General features: G+C 39.4%; 1 protein-coding gene and 1 pseudogene across 2 annotated transcripts; both read left to right on the top strand.

Moving 5' to 3' along the window:
- Window positions 1–841: 841 nt before the first annotated feature.
- Window positions 842–9932, top strand: LOC308081877 (E3 ubiquitin-protein ligase TRIM35-like; the record flags this gene model as incomplete). Its single annotated transcript, XM_080423495.1, has 2 exons — window positions 842–1789; window positions 9861–9932. 2 exons carry the CDS (start codon window positions 842–844, stop codon window positions 9930–9932), a joined length of 1020 nt encoding a protein of 339 aa, XP_080279621.1.
- Window positions 9933–18125: 8193 nt separating this feature from the next.
- Window positions 18126–24244, top strand: LOC308081888 (nuclear factor 7, brain-like; annotated as a pseudogene). The gene is made up of 2 exons: window positions 18126–19422; window positions 22826–24244. The product of its transcript is annotated as a nuclear factor 7, brain-like (transcript).
- The last annotated feature ends 1279 nt before the right edge of the window (window positions 24245–25523 follow it).

Below are 25523 nucleotides of genomic sequence, written 5' to 3' on the forward strand. Positions count from 1 at the left end.
AAATTACCTAATTGAATGAAGTCATTTGATTAATTAAATTCACTGAACGTATCTAGTCTAACAACCAAAAGTGAACTACAGTGACTACACATTAAACTCCTCAGTGTTAATTTAACCATTTATGACGCTGGTCAATTTGTGTGGCTGCCTGGCCGGCATTGAAAGTCTTTATACAGTTATTTTCAAAGAGGAGAGTTGGTCATTTTCCCACTCATACAAGTGAATGTATCCAGCAATAGCATTGTCAAACAAATGTACCTAAACACCATAACTGGCAGTAAAATAAAATGTTTTTTAAGGGTCTGATATGCCATTGACCTTTGTCCAGACCTATATGTGTCTGTTTTGTCATGTGGATACATATTTACTGTAGACGCTGTGACAAACACTTGAGAACCTTTTATAAAATGTCTTCCCCGTAGGTTTTGTTAGGATACTCAGTTTAGACTCAATTCAATCACAAGTGTGTGTGTGTGTGTGTGTGTGTGTGTGTGTGTGTGTGTGTGTGTGTGTGTGTGTGTGTGTGTGTGTGTGTGTGTGTGTGTGTGTGTGTGTGTGCGCGCGCGTGCGTGTACAATAGGTCTGTCAAGCCCCGCCCCCTGCCAGACTCATGAATATAAAAGCTTCAGACCAAACACTGAGCACTCAAATGAACTTGCAGTGAGGGAGGACACACTGTTTTTCCACATCTACAGGAGGAAATACTGACCCAGACCACTTGAATCTGCTGCTGAATGAACTTTAACAACAACCAGGATTCACAGTGAAAATAAACTCCAGGGAACATTCTACAGGAGGGAGTGTTACCACCACAGTGTTTGTAGCGTTACTCAGAGACTAAATGGCTTCCAATTTGTCTTTTTCAGAGGAGGATTTTTCCTGCTCTGTGTGTCGTGACATCTTTAAAGATCCTGTTCTCCTGGCGTGTAGCCACAGCTTCTGCAAAGACTGTCTGCAGGAATGGTGGACACAAAAGGGAACAAAGGAATGTCCAGTTTGTAAGAAAATAAATAGAAGAAAATCTCCACCCTGTAACCTGGTTCTGAAAAACTTGTGTGAGGCCTTCATACAGCAGAGACCTGCAAAGCGTCGGAGAACTTCATCAGGGTCTGAGGATGTCTGCCGTCTGCACGCTGAGAAACACAAGCTCTTCTGTCTGGAATGTCAACAGCCAGTGTGTGTTGTGTGTCGAGATTCTAAAAAACACACCAGCCACCGTTTCAGACCCATCGATGAAGCTGCTCTTGACCACAAAGAGGAAGTCCAGAAATCATTGGAGAATTTACTGGAGAAACTGATGGTATTTAAAAGCGTTAAATGTACATGTGACAAAGCAGCAGAACTCATTAAGGTCCAGACCCAGAACACAGAGACTGAGATTAAGGAACAGTTTAAGAAGTTCCATCAGTTTCTACAAGAGGAAGAGGAGGCCAGGATCACTGCACTGAGAGAGGAAGAGCAGAAGAAGAGTCACATGATGAAGGAGAAGAGTGAAGGTTTGAACAGAGAGATATTAACCCTTTCATACACATTCGGAGCCATAGAGGAGGATCTGAAAGCAGAACACATCTCATTCCTGCAGAACTACAAGACCATCGTGGAAAGAGTCCAGCTCACACTGCAGGACCCACAGCTGGTCTCAGGAGCACTGATAGACGTGGCAAAACACCTGGGCAACCTGGCCTTCAGAGTCTGGGACAAGATGAAAGACATTGTGTCCTACACTCCTGTCATTCTGGACCCCAACACTGCCAATCTAATGTGTGTCCTGTCTGATGATCTGACCTGTGTGAGATGTGGCCAACACCTCAATGACTGGAAACGGATTCCTAACAACCCAGAAAGGTTTTTATGCCCTGACTTAGTCCTCGGTTCTGAGGGTTTTAATTCAGGGACTCACAGCTGGGTTGTTGAGGTTGGACACACTGTTGGAGACAGTGACCACTGGGAAGTGGGAGTGTTATCAGAGTCTTTTCAGAGGAAGGAATTTGAGGAACTTAAGGGGGGTCGACTCTGGAGCATATATTCATTTGAAGGTTGTTTATATACACAACACACAGTCGAGAGTGATCTCTCAGGGAAGCAGATGCCTCAGAGGATCAGAGTCCAGCTGGACTGGAACGGAGGAAAGTTGTCATTCTCTGATCCTGATACTAACACACACATATACACCATCGCACACACTTTCACTGACACACTGTTTCCATTCATTCAGACAACAACTAATGCTAAGATATTACCAGGTAAGGTCAGTGCTACTTTGGAACAATGATGATGAACTGTAGAAAACTATAGAACAATGGTATGAAGAAGCCATGGTTGTTTTTTATAGCGAGGTGGTGGATTATATCATGTACCACAACATCTTGATTATAGCCTTGTCTTTTTGGCTTGAAATGCAATAAGCTTTTGTTACCCCGCTAAATAAATGGAAGGCAGACCAAAGTGTAGGTTATAAAAATAGCAAGTATTTTATTATAGAAAAGTTTACAAAATGGTACTTTCATTTATTTGTATATATAGAAATGGTTAAAAAGTGTTGGAGCAAATATAACGTGAAAAGACTGGTACAAAAAATAAAGTAAAGCAAACATAAATCAAAGGGAAAGGAACAGCGGTCCTTAGTGTGCCGCTTGTTCCACATGGACATGGACCTACAGAGCAATGACAAGCAGACAGTTCACAATATGCACAAAGCATGTAATACATAAACACAATATGCACTCAGCTAGCTACAAAATGTCACATGAAATACAATGGGCAAACCAATAAAAGGATTACCTTACCAATAGCTCTTATTAAATACACATCAGACGCCTCTCAATGTTTCCACACATTACAACAAGCTCCCCTGTCTCCACCTGTAGCTGTTATAAAATGACATCAGACAGAGAGGTTAAACCAACTGTTATACAAAATCATAAACAGAACATACATAGACCTTTTGTTCTCCTTTGCACATACATAATCTGACACTCACATATCACCAGTTTAAATGCCCATTTCACTGGAGACTAGGCCACACCCCAAACAATTGCTGAACACTGGACAGGCACGACAAAGCACCAACAGTGAGTGGCACAGACCTGACGATATAAAAACACTCATGGTAGATCATATAAAACACAATAAAAGCGAGGATACAAAACACCAAAACAAACAGGCTTACCGAGTTAACAGGTCAACACTCAAACATCCTCCTCTCAACATGCTACCGGCAGTGTTGAGGACCCACAGATTACTGACCCGTTAGCTGCCTGTTCAGAAGGCCTTAAATACCTGTGTCTATTATGACATCACTTTCTCTGCCTCCCTCTAGGGGCTACACTTTACTAGTTTACTAAAACTGTGTAGTTATTATTAGTATTTATTTTTTAATCAAGAAATAATTGTGTACATCGTGAATTACAGTCAGAGTGTTTTTTTGTGTTACAATGAAGTATTAATTAAGTTGTTGCTTGTATTTTATGGTCTCAAGGCGTCATAGCGTCAAAGTGGTCATCTACTACTAATATTTCTAAACCGCTACCTCATAATCACCATTTTGCATGAAGTTCAGAAGGTTTTACTGAACAATTTAATGCATTAACTGTTGACATAGCCTATCAAGCTCAAAATAATTTAACATGTGATTAATTGATTGATTTTGGCCCTAAACCTGTAAATGTGATGTAATGCTGTTTAATTCAAATAAATGTCTCTAGCACACATCTCTTGTTTGGTTTGAGTCCAGTTGCTTCAAATAACAAATATCTGTTCCACATTTTATTTCATTATACAGTATGACATTTTGTTAGAAGAGGTCAATGTTTAATATTGCAGACGTTTTATGAAACCAAGGTGTGAGCTACACAGTAAATACACCATCTCTATTAAATGTGATGATTTAAATATTAAGTATGATCTCTATTAAATTCAACAAGATTGATCTAATCCTTCATCATTACAAATTGTCTTTACTCAGCTGGACTGAGTTGAACAGACACAAAATGAGGAGTGACCGACAGACACAAATTAGCACGAGGACCCTTAATATACGTATACTCATTGACTGCCATTGACAAGTGCACTCATCAATTGGCCCGAGGCTTGCACTGCCATTGACAAGAGTGTGGTGTTTTCAATGGTGTTCGCCAACCTTCTGGAGAACAGTAGACCAAGGAATAATGTGATCACAACAAACTCAACCCAGTCCCATCTAATGTTACAGGATGTTCTGTTGCTTTTTGGCAAAAACAAGCCACATTCAACTGCCCACAGCTATGGAATGGATTATCGCGGCGGCACAATTGTTTTTCTCCGATTCTTCTATGAGACTCAGTTACGTCTTTTTTATGGAACTTTATCAGCCACGGCACTCCTGAATTACATTGGTACTTTATAAGCATCTTAAATGTATGTCATATTACGGTACATAAAGTACCGTAATATGACATGAACGTACGACAACCACTTTGAGAAACCCTGTCCTAGAGCAATGTTTCCCAAGCAATGGGTCGGACACACTTTTGGACACATTTTGTGCTTTGTAACGTTTTTGAATGGTTCAGTCGTGATGAATCAGGGCATGTACTGTATATCAGGGGTTCACAATCATACCCTAAAGCACTAGTGTCTATTTCAAACAGTGTTTTTACGTAGGAGTGACAATATGACAGAAGCAACCTTTATTTATTCTCGAAAGACATTGAGGTTGCCCTCATTTGCAGTGTCGTCGAGATACATCACAGTACAACTTTCCCCTATCTGAAACACAAGTTTTAAAAGCAGTTGCAGACATTTGTGGATAGGTGTGTAATCAAAGATTTAAAACTGGGTACAGTCAGCCTGTCCCAGTCTGTACAAACACAAAAAGGAAACAATTTGGGACTCGTAACAGTTGTATGCCTGACCTGAGCCATTCAGAAACATCACAAAGTGTTTCAGGTGTGAACATGTTTAGCATACTGAATGATAATTTCATTATCATATGTATATGTGAGGCCCTTAAGATGTATATTAAGGGACTTTGTGCTAATGTCTCTCTCATGGCCCTCTCCATTCAATTCGAAGGGCTTTATTGGCATGAGAAAACATACGTTTACATTGCCAAAGCAAAAGTAGAACAATACAATCAAAACAAAATAATGTATGTAGGCCTACAATTAAAAAGGAATAGAAATGACAACCGAGGGAAATCTATCTTCTCCCTGTCACTCCTACATCATTTTGAGTCTGTTTGTTCACCTCTGTCCAGCTGATTAAAGACACAAAACTAACTTAATAATGTATAGAGATCCTACCATGCATGTGTTTTACTGTGCAGTTTAGCTCAAACCCTCTGGTTTAATAAAGAGTTTGTTATAGTTTAAACATTGACCTCTGCTAACATCATATAAAATGTCATACTGTATGATGTCATAAAATATGGAACAGATATTTGTTATTTGACGCAACTGAACTCAAACCAAACAAGAGATGGTATAGTTTCAATGTTACGATAAAAAAAAAGTATTATATTGTGTAGACTGATGCTAGGTTCTTGGTTTACATATGATCCTAGATTACTGAGGCACTACATTGTTAATATGTATGAGTGAAGGAAAACCTTCAGGTTAATCGAATTAGGTTCAAACCATTAATTAAAATCTGTACCAATGTTACACTTATCTATGGGGTACACAAATATTGAGCAAGTAACCAAAGTGAATTATTATCGATGGAAGAATATAATTAGAATAGTCAAATTGATCAACTGGTGATAAAAATGGGCAGAGGTATAAAACACTGTAGGAAAATATATGCCTAAATATATAACAAACAATTGAGCATAAGTGTTATCACATTTAGTTTATTGTTCGGTGATTTGGTCCAGTACAACAGGGAGTAATTTGAACAGGTTACAGGTAGCCCAAAACAAAGCAGCCAGTGGTGGAAAAAGTACTCATTTTTAACTTAAGTAAAAGTATCAATACTTCAATGTAAAAATGCTCTGTTACAAGTAAAAGTCTGAAATAAAAAAAGTGCTTGAGTAAAAGTACAAAAGTATTGATATGAAAATGTACTTAAAGTACCAAAAGTGGGAATTACTCATTATGCAGAATGTCCTGTTTCACAAGTTTTCAAATTATAAAAATAGCAGATCTACAAGCTCACAATGTCACATCGCAACACATTGTCAGCTTGTATTTTCAAATGGCCGAAATTTATATAGGGCAGAAGAGGTTACTGTATGTTTTCCAATAATAATCAAAATCTACAAAGTAACTAGTAAATCAAGTTTTCAAATTATTGCAGTGGAGTAAAAGGTACAATACTCCATAAAGTAAAAAGTACAGTACTTGAGTAAATGTACTAAGTTACTTTAAACCACTGAAAGCAGCTTGCATTGTTCTTCTATGCCCATATCAGACAAAACTAGGTCCTTGTGCACTGGGGGTGATTTTTTCATGCAAAAAAATGTATAAAGTCGATGCAAGCTTTCACATCAACGACAAAGTTGTGGCGTTTGGGTCCTGGGCAAAACTGTGTTTTGGGTCTTTAGCTAAAAAGTTTGGGAACCACTGTCCTAGAGCAATGTTTACCAAACAATGGGTCTGGACTTTTTTTTTGGCATTTCTTACAATGATTAGTGACCTACAGAGAGGTCCATTAGAGGCCTATTAGCACAAGGATCCTATTATTCACAGTGTTTTAGCATCAACATGTCTATCATTGTGTTCTCAATGTGTAGGTGGAGTTGGGGGTCTCCAACATTTGCGGGGGTAACGTCCAGAATTTATTTCAATTATGTTAAAGGCATAGTTCACCCAAAAAATGACGTATGTTCTATCAATTACACTCTTTGAGTCTCCATTGAGTCACTCCGCTGGTCATCAAATTAATGGCTTAGGAATGCGACAAAAAAAAAAAATCTCCATGAATTCAATGCTTCATGAGGTGTGCAATTGATTGAAAATAAGTATTTTTTTTGGGTGAACTACTCCTTTAATCAAATGACTTAATTGAATTAAGTCATTTGATTAATTAAATTCACTTAAAGTATCTAGTATAACAACCCACAAGTGCACTACAGTGACTACGCAGTAAACTCCTCAGCGTTAATTTATCCATTTATGACGCTGGTCAAATTGTGTGGCACCCTGGCCTGCATTGAAAGTCTTTATACTGTTATTTTCAAAGTGGAGAGTTAATTATTTGCATCACGTTCAGATTGTATTATTAATTTGAGTTGCTCATTTCTCTCTTACTCATACAAGTGAATGTATCCAGCAATAGCATTGTCAAACAAATGTACCTAAACACCATTAGGCCTACTGGCAGAAAAATAACATGTTTTTTAAGGGTCTGTTGTGCCATTGACATTTGTCCAGACCTATATGTGTCTGTTTTGTTGTGTGGATTTGTCACTGGTCCTCTCTGGAGAACATTGAAATACATATTTACTGTAGAAGCTGTGACAAACACTGAGAACCTTTAAATGTCTTCCCTGTAGGTTTTGTTAAGATACTCAGTTTGGACTCAATTCAACCGTGTGTGTGTGTGTGTGTGTGTGTGTGTGTGTGTGTGTGTGTGTGTGTGTGTGTGTGTGTGTGTGTGTGTGTGTGTGTGTGTGTGTGTGTGTGTGTGTGTGTGTGTGTGTGTGTGTGTGTAAACAAAAGGGTCTGTGGTCTGTCAAGCCCCGCCCCTGCCAGAATATAAAAGCCACAGACCAAACACTGAGCACTCAACTGAACTTGCAGTGCAGTGAGGGAGGACACACTGTCTTATCTACAGGAGGGGATACTGACCCAGACCCAGACATTACAGTCATTTAGCAGAACATAGGACCATTAACCATAAATACCATGGTCTAAACAATAGGTTAAAAGCAGAACCACACTCCATTTCCTACCTTGCTCAGACAAGCCAGTGCATTACAGCTCTCTGCAAGCCAGTGCATTACAGCTCTCTGTAATGCACTGGCTTGAATGAGTGCATGAGCACCAGGTTTTATAGGGGAGGGGATAATCAGTGACTACCTACACCTGTGTAATTGGGGCATCGACACAGAAGCCTGAATGGGGACAGGTCTCCCTGTTACAAAAGTATTATATTGTGTAGACTGATGCTAGGTTCTTGGTTTACCTATGATCCTAGATTACTGAGGCACTACATTGTTATTATGTACGAATATTATGAATCGAATTAGGTTCAAACCATTCATTAAAATGTGTACCAATGTTACAATTAACTATGGGGTACACAGATATTGAGCAAGTAACCGAAGTAAATTTATTAGGGATTATTATCAAAAGTAGAATGTAAGACCTATTAGAATAGTCAAATTGATCACCCAAAAAAGTACTTATATGTTCTATCAATTACACTCTTTGAGTCTCCATTGAGTCACTCCGCCGGTCATCAAATTGTTAGTTTAGGAACGCGACAAAAACAAAGAAATCTCCATGAATTCAATGCTTCATGGGGTGTGCAATTGATTGAAAATAAGTATTTTTTTGGGGGGTGAACTACTCCTTTAATCAAATGACTTAATTGAATTAAGTAATTTGATTAATTACATTCACTGAAAGTATCTAGTCTAACTACCCACAAGTGCACTACAGTGACTACACAGTAAACTCCTCAGTGTTAATTTATCTATTTATGACGCTGGTCAATATGTGTGGCTGCCTGGCCGGCATTAAAAGTCTTTATACAGTTATTTGGTCATTTCTCATACAAGTGAATGTCTCCAGCAATAGTATTGTGAAACAAATGTACCTAAACACCATTACTGGCAGTAAAATAAAATCGCCTTCTTGCTAAACTAATGGCCTATGTCATTTTTTTAAAGTTTTTCAGGAAAAATAAAAAACTGATCCAAAACAAAACTATATGATATTTCTTAATCATTTCACCCAAAATGTTTATAACAAATTATGACTATTTAAATAGAAATAACACTGTCTGTCAGTTATGTAACATAAAATATTTAAATAGGTTTAAATAGGATTAAATCTGATTTAGGCCAAAAAAAATAATATCTGTAAATAATTTGGCCTAAGTCACAAAACCATGTGACTTAGGCCAAAAAAATGGCCTATTTTGGCCTAAGTCAGACTAGGGAGTTAGGCCATTATACTAAAAGGGGAGTGAACAGCATGATCCTTTTCAATTAGGAGATGGGCGATTTTACTAGAGGTGGCCAGTGTCATGAGGAGCTGACTTAGGCAAAAATATCATTTTCCTCAAAAAATTACTTTGGCCATTAGTTTAGCAAGGTGACAAAATGTTTTTTAAGGGTCTGTCGTGCCATTGACCCTTGTCCAGACCTATATATGTGTCTGTTTTGTTGTGTGGATTTTGTCACTGGTCCTCTCTGGAAAACATTGAAATACATATTTACTGTAGAAGCTGTGACAAACACTGAGAACCTTTATAAAATGTCTTCCCTGTAGGCTTTGTTAAGATACTCAGGTTGGACCCAATTCAACCGTGTGTGTGCGTGTGCGTGCGTGTGCGTGTGCGTGTGTGTGTGTGTGTGTGTGTGGTCTGTGTGTACAATAGGTCTGTGGTCTGTCAAGCCCCGCCCCCTGCCAGACTCATGGATATAAAAGCCTCAGACCAAACACTGAGCACTAAACTGAACTTGCAGTGAGGGAGGACACACTGTTTTTCCACATCTACAGGAGGAAATACTGACCCAGACTTTAACAACAACCAGGATTCACAGTGAAAATAAACTCCAGGGAACATTCTACAGGAGGGAGTGTTACCACCACTGTGTTTGTAGCGTTACTCAGAGACTAAATGGCTTACAATTTGTCTTTTTCAAAAGAGGATTTTTCCTGCTCTGTGTGTCGTGACATCTTTAAAGATCATGTTGTCCTGGCGTGTAGCCACAGCTTCTGCAAAGCCTGTCTGCAGGAATGGTGGACACAAAGGGGAACAAAGGAATGTCCCGTTTGTAAGAAAATAAATAATAGAAAATCTCCACCCTGTAACCTGGTTCTGAAGAACTTGTGTGAGGCCTTCATACAGCAGAAACCTGCAAAGCGCCAGAGAACTTCATCAGGGTCTGAGGATGTCTGCAGTCTGCACGCTGAGAAACACAAGCTCTTCTGTCTGGAATGTCAACAGCCAGTGTGTGTTGTGTGTCGAGATTCTAAAAAACACAGCAGCCACCGTTTCAGAAGCATCGATGAAGCTGCACTGGACCACAAAGAGGAAATCCGGAAATCATTGAAGAATTTACTGGAGAAACTGATGGTATTTATAAGCGATAAAAATACATGTAACAACCAGACCCAGAACACAGAGACGCAGATTAAAGAACAGTTTAAGAAGTTCCATCGGTTTCTACTAGAGGAAGAGGAGGCCAGGATCACTGCACTGAGAGAGGAAGAGCAACAGAAGAATCAGATGATGAAGGAGAAGATTGAAGGTTTGAGCAGAGATATATCAACCCTTTCAAACACAATCGGAGCCATAGAGGAGGATCTGAAAGCAGAACACGTCTCATTCCTGCAGAACTACAAGACCATCGTGGAAAGAGTCCAGCTCACACTGCAGGACCCACAGCTGGTCTCAGGAGCACTGATAGACGTGGCCAAACACCTGGGCAACCTGGCCTTCAGAGTCTGGGACAAGATGAAAGACGTCCGGCTCTATTCTGTGCCAGTTTTCCCAGCCGCAACGCTACCCTTAACCTGTTAAATACTGATAATGGAGCTGCGCCGCCCCAATAGGTTATTCTAGCACCTGCTCTACCCGTCACCATTATGCCGACGCCGTTATTTGCGCGTGGAGGTGTGCCCGTGGGCGTGTTGTTGCTATATCCCCCACATTGCAATTCTACAGACACACATGGGTACGGGTTTCGGGGGGGGGATAGTGGAATCTAATACCACCCGCCGGTTTCTAAAATCACCCCCCAAGTGCAAACAGACACTACAATGGCTTTGTGCGTTGGACCATGAGCCGTGTTGCCAGCCTTGGCGAGAAATAAGCAACCGCAGGTCTAGAAAACAAAAAGAAGCAAAGCCACATGAGCACTTCAAACTACTAACTAGAGCTTTCATATCCCCTAAATATTTCAGCCCGGCTCGACTAATAATTGACAAATTAGGCCCAGCCCAGCCCGTCAGTTATTTTTCTAAAGAAGCCTTATTTCTCATTAAATCTTGGTAATTCGTTAATTCTTCCAGCAGTCTATATTTTATTTAAAAAACAGCTTGGAGCAAATAGGGCTATATAAATATATACACTGCCCCATAACCATTTTAAAAATGATTATGGTTATTCTATGAAATATATGTTTCATAGAATAACCGTAATCATTTTTGTGATGGAGAAATCACATCCAATGTTACCTTCTAGGCTACTGCCCGCTGCTCTCATTTGAAGAAATAATCCAACATTTACTTTGAGGTGAAAAAGACATGAAGAAAGCTCAATAGTCTGAAGATGTCATGTTATGGTTTAAACTTTAAAGGGTGCTCGATCTGCTGCTGCGTCATGACTTGATTTGACCTACTTTTGAGTTGCGCTGCCCTGTTGATTAATTATTTGGCATCAGCTGTGTAAGAATATATAACTATTTTAAATGGCTTTCATATACTCTTGGGGATCTGACTAATATGACAAGTTGCTTATTGTGAACACAATAGCCTACGCTACAAATTAATTAATATATGAATTTATTTGGATGTAAAAAAAACGTAGACCCGGCTCAGCCGGTGCCGACGGGCTGGGTCGGGTCCCGTTGGGTTTGGGCTAAAATCTTAAGCACTTACATTTTTTATAAGATGATAGGATCATCTAGTGTGATTTTCATTTTGGCTGCTGTCTCGTTAAACCCATGCTGCGGGTGAATATTATATTATAGCCTATATTATATATATTAGCCTATATTATTATTATATTCCCCGCGTAAACGCTACGTTCATGACCCCCCAAAATAACCATATTTGAACTGGGGACCCCCCCATTTTGTTTGACTCGGTTCCACAGATAAATATTGTGAAAATAGCAGATCTACAAGCTCGCCAGGCGTTGGGTGCTCCATTGTGGTCTCGTCCCACAGGTTGAGAACCACTGCATTAAAAGCTCCAAGCAAGTTACATGTCTAGTATGTTGTTGACCACGTAATGTAATGTTTTTTTGGTTTGGCTTCTCCGTGGCGCGTGCGCCTCATTGCATGCTGTCCAAAATAACAGATCTGTAAGCTGTCGACAGACATGACGCAGCGCCGTTGATAGCTTGTATGTCTGTTATTTTGGGTAGGTAGGCGACGCACATACGCATCGCAGCAATGTGTCTGGGTTTGAGAGGCTTTGATTGATGTAAACTTAAAGTTTAGCTCTGTTCGGGATTACTGAACAAAGGTGATGAAAGATAACGGGGACAATATGGATGTAAGTTAACTTTAACTGCGTCACTTCAGAGGAAACTATCGAGCTACTACAGAGATGTTTACACACCCCTGGAATCCACAATACAGCCAACGTGAGTACATAGGCTATAGACCTTTCCTAAAACTGTCCAATTTATTATACCCATGTGCTACTGTTTGTCTGTGTACCACGTAGGAGCGTTGTCGCAACATGATGTAATTAATTATTTGGGAGCAGCCGGTGTGTACCAATAGTATAAATATTTTAAATGGCTTTCATATACTATTCCGGATCTGACTAATATGACAAGCTTATTGTGAACACAATAGGCTACAAATTAATATAAAAATGTATTTGGATGGAAAAAAAAAAGAAGGAAAACAAGCCCAATGCGGCTTATAATAATCAGACCAGGCAACAGTGCAGAGACTGCAGACAGGGAGATAGGCTAGAGCATATATTGGATCGGGGATGACGGCTAGCGCAGTCTTCTCTTAAAGGCAATGGCTTCTGGCACGGTGATTGGTTTTATCATTGTAACGCCCAAACTACACCTATGCATAATGTAAGGGGTAGCTCAGGTGTTTGGCGGGTGAGAGGGGTGCCACAGAATACAGAATTTTGCGGGGAAACGCCTCTTGCCTAGTCCGAAATCCGCCCATTGTCTCCTACACTCCTGTCATTTTGGACCCCAACACTGCTTATGAAATGTCTCACCTGTCTGATGATCTGACCAGTGTGAGATGTGGCCGACACAACATCTGTGACTGGATGCGGATTCCTAACAACCCAGAAAGGTTTTGCCTCCCTGACTGTGTCCTGGGTTCCGAGGGTTTTAATTCAGGGACTCACAGCTGGATTGTTGAGGTTGTTGGAGAAAGTGCCCACTGGGAAGTGGGAGTGTAATCAGAGTCTTTCCAGAGGAAGGAACTCAAGGGGGGTCAACTCTGGAGCCTAGGTTTATATAAAGGTTGTTTATTTACACCACACACAGAGTCTTTAGAGAGTGATCTCTCAGGGAAGCAGATCCAGAGGAACAGAGTCCAGCTGGACTGGAACGGAGGAACGCTGTCATTCTCTGATCCTGAAACACACACATATACACCATCATAAACACTTTCACTGACACACTGTTTCCATTCCTTCGGACTAAAAATAACGCTAGGGTATTACAAGAGAAGGTCAGTGTAACTCTGAAACAATGATGATGAACTGTAGAAAACTATAGAACAATGATGTGAAGAAGCCATGGTTGTTTTTTATAGCGAGGTGGTGGATTATCATGATTCACAACATCTTGATTATAGCCTTGTCTGTTTTGCTTGAAATGCAATAAGCTTTATTAGTTTACTAAAACTGGTGTGTAGTTATTATTATTTCTTTTTTAATTAAGAAATTATTTAATTACAATCACTTAGATTTTTTTTGTGTTACAATGATGAAAGTATTAATTTGTTGCTTGTATTTTATGGTCTCAAGGCGTATAGAGTCAAAGTGGTCATCTTCTACTAATATTTCTAAACAGCTACCTCATAATCACCATTTTGCATAGAGTTCAGAAGGTTTTACTGAACAATTTAATGCATTAACTGTTGACATATCCTATCAAGCTCAAAATAATTTAACATGTGATTGATTGATTTTGGTTCTAAATCTGTAAATAAAACGATGTGATGTAATGCTGTTTAATTCAAATAAATGTCTCTAGCACACATCTCTTGTTTGGTTTGAGTCCAGTTGCTTCAAATAACAAATATCTGTTCCACATTTTATTTCATTATAAAGTATGACATTTTGTTAGCACAGCGTCAGTGTTTAGCGTCAGACGTTTTATGAAGCCATATGGTGTGAGCTACACAGTAAATACACCATCTATATTTAATGCGATGATATAAATATTAAGTATGATCTCTATCAATTTCAACAAGATTTATCTAATCCTTCATCATTACAAATTGTCTTTACTCAGCTGGACTGAGGTGAACAGAACCAAAATGAGGAGTGACCCACAGACACACATTAGCACAAGGACCCTTAATATACATACTCATTGACTGCCATTGACAAGTGCATTCATCAATTGGCCCGAGGCTCACACTGCCATTGACAAGAGTGCTGTGTTTTCAATGGTTTACGCTAGAGGGCGCTGTTCACAAACCTTATGGAGAACAGTAGATCCGGAAATAATGTGATAACAACAAACTCAACCCAGACCTAGTGTTAAAGGATTTTCTGTTGCTTTTTGGCAAAAACAAGCCACATTCAACTGCCCACAACTATGGAATGGATTATCGAGGCAGCACACATTTGTTTTCTCCGATTCTTCTGAGACTCGGTTACGTCTTTTTTATGGAACTTTATCATCCACGGCACCTCTGAATTACATTGGTACTTTATAGCATCTTAAATGTATGTCATATTACGCTACATAAAGTACCGTAATAAGACATACATGTAAAACTTTCCCCCTAAGATTATGTCATGAGGAAAACTTGAGAGAATATCAGTTGCCATTACTCCTTAGGACAAATTGCAAATAACTTTATACTTATAACATTCAACCACTTGAACCCCAGCATCCCTATTCTGGGGGGGATTGAAAAAGAACGCACCAAGTACAGTGCAACTCGGGTCTGTTTTGCAAAGTGGTTAAACTGAAGTGATATATTGGTAAATTCCAAATATTATCAAAGTATTCTGCGGCACCCCTGGACTTGCGTCATGGCACCCTAGAGTGCCACAGCACCCACTTTGAGAAACCCTGTCCTAGAGCAATGTTTCCCAAGCAATGGGTCGGACACACTTTTGGACACACTTTGTACTTTGTAACGTTTAGAATAGTTCAGTCGTGATGAATCAGGGCATGTACTGTATATCAGGGGTTCTCAATCATACCCTAAAGCCCTAGTGTCTATTTCAAACAGTGTTTTTACGTAGGAGTGACAATATGACAGCAGCAACCTGTATTTATTCTCGAAAGACATTGAGGTTGCCCTCATTTGCAGTGTCGTCGAGATACATCACAGTACAACTTTCCCCTATCTAAAACACAAGTTTTAAAAGCATGTTGCAGACATTTGTGGATAGGTGTCCAATCAAAGATTGAAAACTGGGTACAGTCAGCCTGTCCCAGTCTGTACAAACACAAAAAGGAAACAATTTGGGACTCTAATAGTTGTATACCTGACCTGAGCCATTCAGAAACATCACAAATTGTTTCAGGTGTGAACATGTTTAACATGCTGAATGATAATATCATTATCATATGTATATGTGAGGCCCTTAATATGTATATTAAGGGCCTTTGTGCTAATGGCTCTTTCATGGCCCCCTCCATTCAATTCGAAGGGATTTATTGGCATGAGAAAACATATGTTTACATTGCCAAAGCAAAAGTGGAACAATACAATCAAAACAAAATAATGTATGTAGGCCTACAATTAAATGACGTGTACACAGAGCTGTTACATTGCAACCGAGGGAAATCTAACTTCTCCCTGTCGCTCCTACATCATTTTGAGTCTGTTTGTTCGCCTCAGTCCAGCTGATTAAAGACACTTAATGTATAGAGATCCTACCATGCATGTGTTTTACTGTGCAGTTTAGCTCATACCTTCTCGTTTAATAAAGAGTTTGTTATAGTTTAAACATTCACCTCTGCTAACATCATATAAAATGTCATAATATATGATGTCATAAAATATGGAACAGATATTTGTTACTTGACGCAACTGAACTCAAAGCAAGCAAGAGATATATATTATATTGAGAATACTGAGGCACTACATTGTTATTATGTACAAGTGAAGGAAAACCTTCATGGGAAATCGAATTTGGTTCAAACCATTCATTAAAATCTGTACCAATGTTACAATTAACTATGGGGTGCACAGTTATTGAGCAAGTAACCGAAGTAAAGTTATTAGGGATTATTATCGATAGTAGAATGTAAGGCCTATTAGAATAGTCAAATTGATCAACTGGTGATAAAATGGGCAGAGGTAGCCTATAAAACACTGTAGGAAATACATGCCTAAATACTTCACCAAACAATTAAACATAAGTGTTATCACATTTAGTTTATTGTTCAGTGATTTGGTCCAGTACAACAGGAAGTAATTTGAACAGGTTATCAGGTAGCCCAAAACAAAGCAGCCAGTGTTTTTTACTTAAGTAAAAGTATCAATACTACAATGAAGAAATACTCTGATACAAGTACAAGTCTGGAATAAAAAAATTACTTGAGTAAAAGTACAAGTATTGGTATGAAAATGTACTTAAAGTACCAGTAGGAAGTATTATGCAGAATGTCTCGTCTCACAAGTTTTCAAAATAGCAGATATACAAGCTCACAATGTGCCACATCGCAACAAATTGTCAGCTTGTAGATCTGCTATTTTCAAATGGCCGAAATGTATATAGGGCTGAAGAGGTTACTGTATGTTTTCTGATAATAATAATAATCTACAAAGTAACTAGTAAATAAATGTTTCAAATGATTGTCGTGGAGTAAAAGGTCTTCAGCTAAAAAGTGTGGGAACCACTGTCCTAGAGCAATGTTTCCCAAACAATGAGATTTTTTTGTTGTTGTTGCATTTCTTACGATGATTAATGACCTACAGAGAGGTCCATTAGAGGCCTATTAGCATAATTGGATCCTAGTATTCACAGTATTTTAACATCAACATGTCTATCAGTGTGTTATCAATGTGGAGGTGGGGGTTGGGGGTCTCCAACATTTGCGGGGGTAACGTCCAGAATGTAAAAGTAATAGTTCACCCAAGACAATACTTATGTTCTATCAATTACACTCTTTGAGTCTCCATTGAGTCACTCCGTCGGTCATCAAATTATTGGCTTAGGAATGCGACAAAACAAAGAAATCTCCATGAATTCAACGCTTCATGGGGTCTAATTGATAGAAAATAAGTATTTTTTGGGGGAACTACTACTTTAATCAAATGACTTAATTGAATTAAGTCATTTGGTTAATTCAATTCACTGACAGTATCTAGTCTAACAACCCACAAGTGCACTACAGTGACTACACAGTAAACTCCTCAGCGTTAATTCATCCATTTATGACAAAGAGTCAAATTGTGTGGCTGAAAGTCTTTATACAGTTATTTTCAAAGTGGAGAGTTGATTATTTTCCCGGTCACGTTCAGATTTTATGATTAATTTGAGTTGGTCATTTCTCACTCATACAAGTGAATGTATCCAGCAATATTATTGTCGGACAAATGTACCTAAACACCATTACTGGCAGTAAAATAAAACATTTTGTAAGGGTCTAATGTGCCGTTGACCTTTGTCCAGACCTGATCCTCTCTGGAGAACATTGAAATACATATTTACTGTATATGCTGTGACAAACACTTGAGAACCTTTATAAAACGAATTCCCTGTAGGTTTTGTTAAGATAAAAAGATAAATTGTGTTGGTGTGTGTGTGTGTGTGTGTGTGTGTGTGTGTGTGTGTGTGTGTGTGCGCGCGCGCGTGTGTGTGTGTGTGCGTGTGTGTGTGTGTGTGTGTGTGTGTGTGCGTGCGTGAACAATAGGTCTGTGGTCTGTCAAGCCCCGCCCTGCCAGACTCATGAATATAAAAGCCTCAGACCAAACACTGAGCACTAAACTGAACTTGCAGTGAGGGAGGACAGACTGTTTTTCCACATCTACAGGAGGGAATACTGACCCAGACCACTTGAATCTGCTGCTGGATGGACTTTAACAACAACCAGGATTCACAGTGAAAATACTCAGAGACTGAATGGCATCCAATTTGTCTTTTTCAGAAGAGGATTTTTCCTGCTCTGTGTGTCGCGACATCTTTAAAGATCCTGTTGTCCTGGCGTGTAGCCACAGCTTTTGCAAAGACTGTCTGCAGGAATGGTGGACACACAAGGGAACAAAGGAATGTCCAGTTTGTAAGAAAATAAATAAAAGAAAATCTCCACCATCTAACCTGGTTCTGAAGAACTTGTGTGAGGCCTTCATACAGCAGAGACATTCAAAGCGCCAGAGAACTTCATCAGGGTCTGAGGATGTCTGCAGTCTGCACGCTGAGAAACACAAGCTCTTCTGTCTGGAATGTCAACAGCCAGTGTGTGTTGTGTGTCGAGATTCTAAAAAACACAGCAGCCACCGTTTCAGACCCATTGATGAAGCTGCACTGGACCACAAAGAGGAAGTCCAGAAATCATTGAAGAATTTACTGGAGAAACTGATGGTATTTAAAAGCGTTAAAACTACATGTGACAAAGCAGCAGAACACATTAAGGTCCAGACCCAGAACACAGAGACGCAGATTAAGGAACAGTTTAAGAAGTTCCATCGGTTTCTACAAGAGGAAGAGGAGGTCAGGATCACTGCACTGAGAGAGGAAGAGCAGCAGAAGACTCAGATGATGAAGGAGAAGATTGAAAGTTTGAACAGAGACATATCAACCCTTTCAAACACAATCAGAGCCATAGAGGAGGATCTGAAAGCAGAACACATCTCATTCCTGCAGAACTACAAGACCACCGTGGAAAGAGTCCAGTTCACACTGCAGGACCCACAGCTGGTCTCAGGAGCACTGATAGACGTGGCCAAACACCTGGGCAACCTGGCCTTCAGAGTCTGGGACAAGATGAAAGACATTGTGTCCTACACTCCTGTCATTCTGGACCCCAACACTGCCTTTCAAACGTGTGTCCTGTCTGATGATCTGACCAGTGTGAGATGTGGCCGACACATCCGTGACCGGATTCGGATTCCTAACAACCCAGAAAGGTTTTGCCTCAATGACTGTGTCCTGGGTTCTGAGGGTTTTAATTCAGGGACTCACAGCTGGGTTGTTGAGGTTGGAGACTGTGCAGAGTGGGATGTGGGTGTGTTGTCTTTTCAGAGGACGGGGCTTTTGGGGGGTCAACTCTGGAGTGTAGGTTTATTTGAAGGTTGTTTAATTACACCACACACAGAGTTATTCGAGAGTGATCTCTCAGGGAAGCAGATGCCAATGCCTCAGAGGATCAGAGTCCAGCTAGACTGGAACAGAGGAAAGCTGTCATTCTCTGATCCTGATACATTGATACATTGATTACATTGGTACTTTATAGCATCTTAAATGTATGTCATATTACGGTACATAAAGTACCGTAATAAGACATACATGTAAAACTTTCCCCCTAAGATTATGTCATGAGGAAAACTTGAGAGAATATCAGTTGCCATTACTCCTTAGGACAAATTGAAAATAACTTTATACTTATAACATTCAACCACTTGAACCCCAGCATCCCTATTCTGGGGGGGATTGAAAAAGAACGCACCAAGTACAGTGCAACTCGGGTCTGTTTTGCAAAGTGGTTAAACTGAAGTGATATATTGGTAAATTCCAAATATTATCAAAGTATTCTGCGGCACCCCTGGACTTGCGTCATGGCACCCTAGAGTGCCACAGCACCCACTTTGAGAAACCCTGTCCTAGAGCAATGTTTCCCAAGCAATGGGTCGGACACACTTTTGGACACACTTTGTACTTTGTAACGTTTAGAATAGTTCAGTCGTGATGAATCAGGGCATGTACTGTATATCAGGGGTTCTCAATCATACCCTAAAGCCCTAGTGTCTATTTCAAACAGTGTTTTTACGTAGGAGTGACAATATGACAGCAGCAACCTGTATTTATTCTCGAAAGACATTGAGGTTGCCCTCATTTGCAGTGTCGTCGAGATACATCACAGTACAACTTTCCCCTATCTAAAACACAAGTTTTAAAAGCATGTTGCAGACATTTGTGGATAGGTGTCCAATCAAAGATTGAAAACTGGGTACAGTCAGCCTGTCCCAGTCTGTACAAACACAAAAAGGAAACAATTTGGGACTCTAATAGTTGTATACCTGACCTGAGCCATTCAGAAACATCACAAATTGTTTCAGGTGTGAACATGTTTAACATGCTGAATGATAATATCATTATCATATGTATATGTGAGGCCCTTAATATGTATATTAAGGGCCTTTGTGCTAATGGCTCTTTCATGGCCCCCTCCATTCAATTCGAAGGGATTTATTGGCATGAGAAAACATATGTTTACATTGCCAAAGCAAAAGTGGAACAATACAATCAAAACAAAATAATGTATGTAGGCCTACAATTAAATGACGTGTACACAGAGCTGTTACATTGCAACCGAGGGAAATCTAACTTCTCCCTGTCGCTCCTACATCATTTTGAGTCTGTTTGTTCGCCTCAGTCCAGCTGATTAAAGACACTTAATGTATAGAGATCCTACCATGCATGTGTTTTACTGTGCAGTTTAGCTCATACCTTCTCGTTTAATAAAGAGTTTGTTATAGTTTAAACATTCACCTCTGCTAACATCATATAAAATGTCATAATATATGATGTCATAAAATATGGAACAGATATTTGCTACTTGACGCAACTGAACTCAAAGCAAGCAAGAGATATATATTATATTGATCCTAGAATACTGAGGCACTACATTGTTATTATGTACAAGTGAAGGAAAACCTTCATGGGAAATCGAATTTGGTTCAAACCATTCATTAAAATCTGTACCAATGTTACAATTAACTATGGGGTGCACAGTTATTGAGCAAGTAACCGAAGTAAAGTTATTAGGGATTATTATCGATAGTAGAATGTAAGGCCTATTAGAATAGTCAAATTGATCAACTGGTGATAAAATGGGCAGAGGTAGCCTATAAAACACTGTAGGAAATACATGCCTAAATACTTCACCAAACAATTAAACATAAGTGTTATCACATTTAGTTTATTGTTCAGTGATTTGGTCCAGTACAACAGGAAGTAATTTGAACAGGTTATCAGGTAGCCCAAAACAAAGCAGCCAGTGTTTTTTACTTAAGTAAAAGTATCAATACTACAATGAAGAAATACTCTGATACAAGTACAAGTCTGGAATAAAAAAATTACTTGAGTAAAAGTACAAGTATTGGTATGAAAATGTACTTAAAGTACCAGTAGGAAGTATTATGCAGAATGTCTCGTCTCACAAGTTTTCAAAATAGCAGATATACAAGCTCACAATGTGCCACATCGCAACAAATTGTCAGCTTGTAGATCTGCTATTTTCAAATGGCCGAAATGTATATAGGGCTGAAGAGGTTACTGTATGTTTTCTGATAATAATAATAATCTACAAAGTAACTAGTAAATAAATGTTTCAAATGATTGTCGTGGAGTAAAAGGTCTTCAGCTAAAAAGTGTGGGAACCACTGTCCTAGAGCAATGTTTCCCAAACAATGAGATTTTTTTGTTGTTGTATTTCTTACGATGATTAATGACCTACAGAGAGGTCCATTAGAGGCCTATTAGCATAATTGGATCCTAGTATTCACAGTATTTTAACATCAACATGTCTATCAGTGTGTTATCAATGTGGAGGTGGGGGTTGGGGGTCTCCAACATTTGCGGGGGTAACGTCCAGAATGTAAAAGTAATAGTTCACCCAAGACAATACTTATGTTCTATCAATTACACTCTTTGAGTCTCCATTGAGTCACTCCGTCGGTCATCAAATTATTGGCTTAGGAATGCGACAAAACAAAGAAATCTCCATGAATTCAACGCTTCATGGGGTCTAATTGATAGAAAATAAGTATTTTTTGGGGGAACTACTACTTTAATCAAATGACTTAATTGAATTAAGTCATTTGGTTAATTCAATTCACTGACAGTATCTAGTCTAACAACCCACAAGTGCACTACAGTGACTACACAGTAAACTCCTCAGCGTTAATTCATCCATTTATGACAAAGAGTCAAATTGTGTGGCTGAAAGTCTTTATACAGTTATTTTCAAAGTGGAGAGTTGATTATTTTCCCGGTCACGTTCAGATTTTATGATTAATTTGAGTTGGTCATTTCTCACTCATACAAGTGAATGTATCCAGCAATATTATTGTCGGACAAATGTACCTAAACACCATTACTGGCAGTAAAATAAAACATTTTGTAAGGGTCTAATGTGCCGTTGACCTTTGTCCAGACCTGATCCTCTCTGGAGAACATTGAAATACATATTTACTGTATATGCTGTGACAAACACTTGAGAACCTTTATAAAACGAATTCCCTGTAGGTTTTGTTAAGATAAAAAGATAAATTGTGTTGGTGTGTGTGTGTGTGTGTGTGTGTGTGTGTGTGTGTGTGTGTGTGTGTGTGCGCGCGCGCGTGTGTGTGTGCGTGTGTGTGTGTGTGTGTGTGTGTGTGTGCGTGCGTGAACAATAGGTCTGTGGTCTGTCAAGCCCCGCCCTGCCAGACTCATGAATATAAAAGCCTCAGACCAAACACTGAGCACTAAACTGAACTTGCAGTGAGGGAGGACAGACTGTTTTTCCACATCTACAGGAGGGAATACTGACCCAGACCACTTGAATCTGCTGCTGGATGGACTTTAACAACAACCAGGATTCACAGTGAAAATACTCAGAGACTGAATGGCATCCAATTTGTCTTTTTCAGAAGAGGATTTTTCCTGCTCTGTGTGTCGCGACATCTTTAAAGATCCTGTTGTCCTGGCGTGTAGCCACAGCTTTTGCAAAGACTGTCTGCAGGAATGGTGGACACACAAGGGAACAAAGGAATGTCCAGTTTGTAAGAAAATAAATAAAAGAAAATCTCCACCATCTAACCTGGTTCTGAAGAACTTGTGTGAGGCCTTCATACAGCAGAGACATTCAAAGCGCCAGAGAACTTCATCAGGGTCTGAGGATGTCTGCAGTCTGCACGCTGAGAAACACAAGCTCTTCTGTCTGGAATGTCAACAGCCAGTGTGTGTTGTGTGTCGAGATTCTAAAAAACACAGCAGCCACCGTTTCAGACCCATTGATGAAGCTGCACTGGACCACAAAGAGGAAGTCCAGAAATCATTGAAGAATTTACTGGAGAAACTGATGGTATTTAAAAGCGTTAAAACTACATGTGACAAAGCAGCAGAACACATTAAGGTCCAGACCCAGAACACAGAGACGCAGATTAAGGAACAGTTTAAGAAGTTCCATCGGTTTCTACAAGAGGAAGAGGAGGTCAGGATCACTGCACTGAGAGAGGAAGAGCAGCAGAAGACTCAGATGATGAAGGAGAAGATTGAAAGTTTGAACAGAGACATATCAACCCTTTCAAACACAATCAGAGTCATAGAGGAGGATCTGAAAGCAGAACACATCTCATTCCTGCAGAACTACAAGACCACCGTGGAAAGAGTCCAGTTCACACTGCAGGACCCACAGCTGGTCTCAGGAGCACTGATAGACGTGGCCAAACACCTGGGCAACCTGGCCTTCAGAGTCTGGGACAAGATGAAAGACATTGTGTCCTACACTCCTGTCATTCTGGACCCCAACACTGCCTTTCAAACGTGTGTCCTGTCTGATGATCTGACCAGTGTGAGATGTGGCCGACACATCCGTGACCGGATTCGGATTCCTAACAACCCAGAAAGGTTTTGCCTCAATGACTGTGTCCTGGGTTCTGAGGGTTTTAATTCAGGGACTCACAGCTGGGTTGTTGAGGTTGGAGACTGTGCAGAGTGGGATGTGGGTGTGTTGTCTTTTCAGAGGACGGGGCTTTTGGGGGGTCAACTCTGGAGTGTAGGTTTATTTGAAGGTTGTTTAATTACACCACACACACGAGTTATTCGAGAGTGATCTCTCAGGGAAGCAGATGCCAATGCCTCAGAGGATCAGAGTCCAGCTAGACTGGAACAGAGGAAAGCTGTCATTCTCTGATCCTGATACTAACACACACCTAGACACCATCACACACACTTTCACTGACACACTGTTTCCATTCATTCAGACAAAAAAGAATGCTAAGATATTACCAGAGAAGGTCAGTGTAACTCTGGAACAATGATGTTGAACTGTAGAAAACTATAGAACAATGATGTGGAGAAGCCGCATTGTTGTTTTTTATAGCGAGGTGGTGGATCATGTATCACAACATCATGATTATAGTCTCGTCTTTTTGCTTGAAATGCAATACGTTTTACTATTTTACTAAAACTGGTATGTAGTTATTGTTTTTTTCTATTATAAATAAATAATTTCATACCACTTATAGTGTTTTTTTTGTGTTACAATGATGAAAGTATGAATGAAGTTGTTGCTTGTATTTTACTAGAGGTTCTGGCCGCTACACGGCCCTCCCGTCTAGTAGCCTGGCCCGCACATCGGAGACAGGGACAGTAGAGCGTGTAGACGTTCATTGCAACACCGGTGCGTGTTTCTCCCACATGATTTGGCAACACTAGAGCCCATGATTGGTCTGAATATAAACCTGTAAAGAAAACTGTATCTGATGTAATGCTGTTTAATTCAAATAAAGGTCTCTAGCACACATCTCTTGTTTGGTTTGAGTTCAGTTGCTTCAAATAACAAATATCGTTTTTTTATGACGTCATACAGTGTGATATTTTGTTTGATGTTAGCAGAGGTCAATGTTTAAAAGATTGCAGGTGTTTTATGAAACCATAAGGTGTGAGCTACACAGTAAAAACACAATGTCTATTAAATATGATGATGATTAAATATTAAGTATGATCTCTATTAAATTCAACAAGATTTGTCTAATCCTTCATCAATACATTTGTCTTTAATCAGCTGGACTGAGGTGAACAGACACAAAATGAGGTGTGACCCACAGACATAGATTAGCACAAGGGTCCTAAATTAGGAGTTAGGTTAGGGTTATGTTATTTAATTCATATTTTTGCCTGATTTTACCAATTTATTATCACAAAAAACTTTCTGCCTAATAAAATAATCAAACAAAATGGGTTTATACTAATGTATTTTGTGGATTATATTAGACAACAACTAGATGGTTAATTTCGCGGATTTGGGTACTTTATATTGTTTTTTTTGTTACTTTATTTCGGGTTTAGGGTTAGGGTTAGGGTTAGGTTAGGTTTATGTTATTTAATTCTTTTTTTTTTTGCGGTTAATTTTGTGGATTTTGGTACTTTATTTTCTTTTTTTTGTTACTTTAATTCGGGTTTAGGGTTAGGGTTAGGGTTAGGTTGTTTAATTCTTATTTTTTCGATTGGGTGCCCCTGATTACTCAATAAAAATACCTTAACATTATACTCGAGTACAGTACTTGAGTACATGTACAGTACTTAATTAGTTACTTT

This window comes from Gymnoscopelus braueri (assembly GCF_963280865.1).
Source record: "Gymnoscopelus braueri genome assembly, chromosome: 1".
Lineage (NCBI taxonomy): Eukaryota > Metazoa > Chordata > Actinopteri > Myctophiformes > Myctophidae > Gymnoscopelus > Gymnoscopelus braueri.